Here is a 6,917-nt window from a genome sequence, read left to right on the forward strand (position 1 = left end):
TGTCCATGGGAGAATGCAGAACCCAATGTTGTAAAAAAGCAAGACAGCATTAGAGAAAATGTTTGTCCATGGGAGAACGTAGAACCCAATGTTGTAAAAAAGCAAGACAGCATTAGAGAAAATGTTTGTCCATGGGAGAACGTAGAATCCAATGTTGTAAAAAAGCAAGACAGCATTAGAGAAAACGTTTGTCCGTGGGAAACAGAAGACCCAAATTTTCCAAAAGAGCAGGATGGCACACTGAGCGATCTATGTCCATCGGATATGGATGAATCTAACAATAAAGATGTTTGTCAGTCTGACGATAAAGAACAGAGAGATGATGGAGATGCAGAGGCAAATGTTGCAGACAAGTTTTTTTCTTCCAACAGTGACCCTGATGACTCATACAATCCCAGGACTCTCGCAGAAGAGGCTCCAGAAGATATTTCCACAGGACATACAGATGAGTCTAAAGACAACTTGGCTTTGGGTCGGCGGGATGCATTGTGTCCGTGGGAGATCATCGGAGGCACATCAGGCTCATTTACAGAAAATACTATGGATGTCTTCACGTGGGAACCTGAGAACATTCCAGAAGAAGATGAGGAAGATGATGCCGAGTGTGCTGCTGAGGCTTTTGTTTTCCCAAGTGACTTGTGATTTAAACATAGATACCCTAAACCTAGACTTTCTAACAGCAGCAACTGTAGGTTGGTTTGAATTGTGAGACTGATTACATACATATGATGCATTTTAGCAGTATCAATTAGACCTCATGTCCAGCTGCTAGACACACACACTGGATGGCGTTAAAAAGAACTCATCTGTTTTCCTGCTTTTACTCTGCTCTTATATGAACATTTTATTTGGTGTCTGAATGTTTTAAATGAAAGGTCTTTTGTGTGCTTGTATTAAGCCTCTTTCCAACTGAAATTAGCGGGTTAACGCGTGTTTTTAAAACACTGGTTTTACAAACACTGGCCAACCAGATTACAATCAGCATTTGGCTCCCTTCCCATTGCCAAAAACATGCTTGGTCTGACCCGCCATCACTGCGTGTCTGGTGACACCATCACCCTGGGTTAGCGTTGATAACCAGTGCGACAGAAATCAGGGAAGAGCAACATGGAAGGGAGCCGGGGGTAGCAAGTGTGCTTTATTGTTTGGCTCTTTCGTCCGTCCGAATCCCTCTTACCACTGCTGTGGCATTTTCATCTAATGCAAGCAAAGTTGGTTTGGCTTGTTAGATCTGGCGTGATTAGCATTAGCATTAGAAATAGCATTAGCAGGTCTTTCTGAAGTAACCAGAAATAAATATTTATCTATTCTGGATCTGTCAAAATTGATAAAAACAATTATTTATATAGGCTACTATATGTTTTTCAATAAAATTAATACTTACATTAACGCAAATTTATAAGGAAAATGATTGAAGCATTAATCTATTGTAACTTTTGTTTTTTAATCAGACAGACGTCATTCGATTGTATTTTTTATTTTCATTTTTTGGAGTATTGTTTGTGTTTTGATCAGTAGAGATATCCCAAAAAACAACAAGAGAAATGATGATGAAATGTTTGTTCTATATCTCAATAAATAGCATTATTCAGTGTTTACTGTCAAACAGAAAAGCATTTTGGCTACGTTAACACAGCAGGGAAATGTGACCAAAATCTGATTGATCTTTTTGCCAATAAAATTGACCCTTAAAAAAATTCTTTCACAGCAGAATGATTGTCCCTGTGGTATCATTTTAATTTTAAAAATATAATCTTAGGCTGTGTCCGAATGTCCACCCAAATTCTGACATAAGGCACTATATAGTGGTTTCGCCATTTTAGATGAGTGTTCGAACGTCTAGTGCAAAGGTCATGGATTAGCGGATCCGGATCCAACCTGATTTAAAACATTTATAAATTACCTCATGTTGTCCGACGGCAATGTCTAATTTCACTTGCGCCGCTTCTCCTGTTTGTACGGTAAAGCGAGTGAGCTGTGTCACTCAGGGCTGTTGCCGCTACCTACTTTTAGACACAGGCAGACACACACAGGCAAACTTGTGGCAAGCCGGGTGATGGGTAACGACGATGAGAAAAAGTAAAAGAAAGTGTGGACTGGTGGAAGAACTGCGGTAAACTGGTGAAAGAAAAGTGAAATGGCGTGCTCAAAGATGAACCTGCACATTTAGAGGATGTTTGGCTCAACCTGCTGCTGTGAAGAAGGATTCTCCACAATGAACATGATCAAAAATACATATCGATCCAGGCTCAAAATTTGCACCTTGATATGTGCTTTAGAATGGCTTTGTCCCCAATCAGACCCAGATTTAAAACCTTGCAGGGCAGCATAATGCCCACTGCTGTTTTATAAAATATGTGAATGAGGAAAATGTCTACATACAAAACTGAAAGATTGTTATTCTCTACTTCAAAAAACACTTTAGATTTTAAAATGGAATTTTTTTTCTTTCTTTTTTTTTAAGTAAATGTATAACATGGATGCATTAAAAAAAATCATTTTATTTCAGTGTTAAATTCTGTTTAAACAAGTAACAGATTATATAAAGAATATAAAATATCTCTGTACCTTTACTGGTTGTTGATTTTCTTTATTCGGAGCCCACTGATTTTTAATTGGTTACCCCTGATCTAGTGGATTGAAATTAGTGGACTCAATATTTTCCAAAATGCACCTTGAAAAGTAGTGATCATACATGGTCACGAGACGAGCAGAAATATTCCGGAGTGCACTCCTAGCAAAGCATAATGGGATTTCCCGCTGTTGCCTACGGCTGTTGTTACCCGACAATGTCGACAGATAACAAAAATGGCGCGGCCCCATGCGGTGAGGCGGAGTTACGTCACCAAGAGGGAGAAAAAAAAGTGATCATCAGTCCGAATGGTCAGTTAATTGATTTCACTATAAAATTCACTATATAGCCCCCGTTTTATATAGTGATTGAGGGTTTTAGGGGTTAGGGCATACGTTTTGACAGAAGCCTGTTTTGCAGCAAACAGAAGAGGACCAGTGAAGACCACATGAGAGCCATACCATATTAGAAAATGGCACCATTGCACTTTGGAATGAAGGGGGCGCTATTGCCTTCCCTTTTTTTTGTTACACTACAATTGTGTGCACTGACCTTTTGTTTAACACCTGTGATAATGAGGTTAAAGAAACTCAACTTAAAGTAATAAATACACCCTGTTGCTAAATTTCTTAAGAGGAGAATCCAATCTGAAGAAGATGCATTTGAATTTTGTAAAACTACAGCACCTATTCTTTCCTAAAATCTATTTTTCAAAATCGTCTGGTCTCTCTAATAGAAATGTTTATCAATGAAAAATAATGTTCACATCTTGAGTTTGCACATATACTACAATGCAAAGACAGTCCAGATCTATACATTTTAGACTGTTGGTTTGAGCAAACATCATATTCATGCAAATGAGAAGAAGGCAGACCTTAAAACTGAAGTCCTCTTTAAAAACAGAACAAATGCAAAACTGTGAGGAAATAGTTAAATACTATTATAAAATACCTTTTTATCATTTTATTTTCCCTGGCCTTCCATGCTGAGCTACACTTATCCCCCTATTCTTGTATATTCTGATGTGTGTGTATCCCCTCCACACTCAAAAAGATATCCTGTACACTTAAATTTCTCATTTGAGTTTTTTTGTTTAGCCTAGTTATAGATAAAAAAAACAACAACAAAAGCTCCTTTAAATTTGCTAAAATATTATTTTACTATGATGTACATTTAAATAATTTTAAAAGTTTTCTTTCAGCAGATTGCAAAAACAGAGACAGGTCTCACTAATTTTGACGCCACAGTTACGTCGCAGAGGCGAAGATTGATGATGGAACCAGTTCTGTCTCAGAACTTTTCCATGTTTATAACCAGCGTACCAGAACCTTATTTGCCCTTCAACCACGTACACACTCCATAGAAGGTTTACTGTAGGGATTGGGCCAAAGTTTGTTCCCCATAGATTACAACATCCCTGTGAAAAGTGGCTCCAGCAGGTATCCATAGAAAGCAAAAGACCATGCGCAACAAAATCAGAACCGAGCATCAAGACCTGCTGTGTGAACAAAGCCTTTAATTGAATATATTATTGCATCACGTCCATGAAGTGAGCTCATGTGTAGCTTTGTGAAGAAAAGCAGCTGGGACAATTGTTATCAGCAATACCTGTTTATTTTGCTTTGCACATGTTGGCATCTTGTATATTCAATGCAGAAATAAACCACTCAACTCTACACTTCTGTGCATTTTCATTTCTTACATGTACATGGAAAATTACTCCCACAGGAAAAATTTAAACGTGTGAACAGAAGACATATTCATAGAAGGTCATTTGATGATACAGAAGCTTCAGAATGTTGCTGGTTATTGAACCGAAGCTCATCTTTCTTCAGATATCTCAAAATACAGCAGAAAGCATGAAGCCTTGTTTACTTCATCTTCCACTTACTGATCAACACGTCCTCCTAAATGTTTAACTCAGAGACTGGCGCCCCCTGCTGACCTACTTATTCCACTGTACGGCTGCTGGTTTGGGAACTTCATAGCTGAGGGGATCAAACTCTTCCCACGGCTTCAGCTCTGGACCAGGAATGGCGACCGTCTGCAGGAAGGAGGCGAAGATGTGTGTTTAATGATGCATATAGAAAATGAACCAGATGATATGATGTGATCTGACAGCGCTCTAATGGGATAGCCAAACAGATGAAAAACATTAAATGCCAAATGCTTATATATTTTCTTACAATCTTGGTATAATTCCTGTCCCTCTGTCAGCTAAAGGCAGGTTTTACAGTCTCTATACTCCAGTTAACAATGAATCGATTAGTAAATGAGTTGATGATTATTTCAATAATTGATTAATCTGATTCTTTCAGCGCTACAGTAAACTAAGAGTCAATTTCAAATCAATTTAAATTCAGAGACTTTGCCGCATAATTAAGAGGAGCAGGACGACAAAACAAAAAAGAAATTTAAAACAAATATTAAATCAAAATGATCTGAATCCTTTCTTATTGCCTTAAAGCTGCTCCATATTTCTTGATTAATTGAAGATCAGAGATTATTTTTGGCAGATGCATCCCATTGACAGATGTGCTAATAAACACAGCGTCAGTCAGTTTGAACCAGCTCCCGCATCAGTCATGTGACTTGAAGCAATGCGTGCACAGACACATGGTATACTCTATGAGCTGGACACATCACTACTACCCAGTATGTTGATTAATGGTAATAGTTAACAGACGCAGGATAGTACAATAAAATAATTTCCATACTAAAGCTGGATTGAAAACAGAAAACCAAAGAGTTAAACTTCTCCTTATGTCCAAAAGGCTGAGAACTGAAGTCCAACTGATATAACAATAAAAAATACATTTAAATGAAGGAATCTTACTGGTCTTTAGTTCAGTTTAAGGAATTAAACAGTACATTTTTGAAACCCATGTTAGTGTAACAAAATATTTATTGTAATTACTTGAAATTCTCTATTAGACTAAATAAGCTGAGTTAATAAGCAAACAGTTTTAAGGTAATTGGTTTCCTAAAATCATTTCAGTTCAACCTTGGTGGGGCTCACAATAACAGTATAGGCAGTTCCAGCACAGCATTGCATAGCAGCCAGCAGGACCAATTGAGTCTATTAACATCAGCTCACTTCCTGTTGCCTATAGCTATAACTTTATTTCAGATTTTATACAGAACTGAACTTGAAACATAAAAGCTCATCATCAATGGAAGAGACAGAATATATGGAGAGGTGACAAAAACATTTACCACCAAGTTCAGTTCTGTTTGTTACCTTTAATTACAATTCAAAGGCCTTAATTTGGGTTCATTCTAAAAGGTGGTAAAACATTTTACCATCCTGTAGAAACCCTGAACTAATATCTAAGCCTAAGCCCAGAACAGGACACCCTCCACAGAGCGCTATCTATGGTCTTCCTCCTGTATTGATGTCAGTTCTGGCAGGATGCTAACGTTAGCCAGGCTTTCTATCACCTCTGTCGCCTCTATTCCACCAGTCAGGGACTCACCTGCAGGCAGTCGGTAAAGCCGGGCATACACTGTGTGATTTTTCAATCGTTGCACGCAGCTGCAGCTCACACTGTATGACAAAACCGCAGGATTTCATCGTACAGTGTGAGTTCACAGCTCACAATGTTTGTTCTCACACTGTGCGACCCGACGCTCTGATGCGATCTACCTGCTCACACTGTACGTCTAAAAACCAGGTGGGACTCAGCGCCGTAGTGAGATGGAGCTACTCGGACTCGTCTATCCAGAAATGAGAAACAATGGGAAACCAGGCATGGCTAACTGCTAATGTTGCTAACGGTATATCCACATGAACATGCACACCCACAGGCCAAAGTCTCAGCTGTACCCTTGCAAAAAAATAAATAAATAAATAAACCTAAATTTAAAGATAATTTCAGAAGAATTGTGCACATCCACAACATATTTGGACTTCTTTAAAATGCTGTGCTTGATAGTAACAGTTTGTTTAAATTATTCCTGAAACACATGGGAACTGAAAGGGTTTCTTTTTAAAGGGGACCTGACAGGAACTGAACCTGTAAAGAAATCACCAAAAACCAGAAATTCATGTTAGAATAAATCTGCATTTGCCAAATAAGCTAAATTTACTTTGTTTATTTTAGACCTATTAAGAGTTTTTTTTACCACAGGTTCAACTATGGAGGACCAACTCTGCCATATTTAAAAATGAATACAGAAATAAATTAATGTTCAATAAATATATAAGCATACAATTAATTGCCACCAAAATTACAATCAACAAATAAATGTAGGTAGAAATGAAATTATACAGTGAGAAATAAATGTATGTAACTATTTTAATTAGCTTCTTTATTTATTTGCCTTTGTAATATTTACCTTATTT

The 6,917-nt window shown here is 37.7% G+C and overlaps 1 protein-coding gene across 1 annotated transcript in view; it reads right to left on the minus strand.

Annotated features, from left to right (window-relative positions):
- Positions 1-4,451: 4,451 nt before the first annotated feature.
- mrpl45 (mitochondrial ribosomal protein L45) overlaps positions 4,452-6,917 on the minus strand; it is an 8,686-nt gene continuing 6,220 nt past the window's right edge. Inside the window, exon 8 of the mRNA XM_015396695.1 lies at positions 4,452-4,616. Within this exon, the coding sequence (XP_015252181.1) occupies positions 4,518-4,616 (99 nt within the window). The 3' untranslated portion in view covers positions 4,452-4,517. The remainder of the gene's footprint in view (positions 4,617-6,917) is intronic.

The sequence above is a fragment of the Cyprinodon variegatus genome, unplaced genomic scaffold (assembly GCF_000732505.1).
Source record: "Cyprinodon variegatus isolate N-32 unplaced genomic scaffold, C_variegatus-1.0 Scaffold815, whole genome shotgun sequence".
Classification (NCBI taxonomy): domain Eukaryota; kingdom Metazoa; phylum Chordata; class Actinopteri; order Cyprinodontiformes; family Cyprinodontidae; genus Cyprinodon; species Cyprinodon variegatus.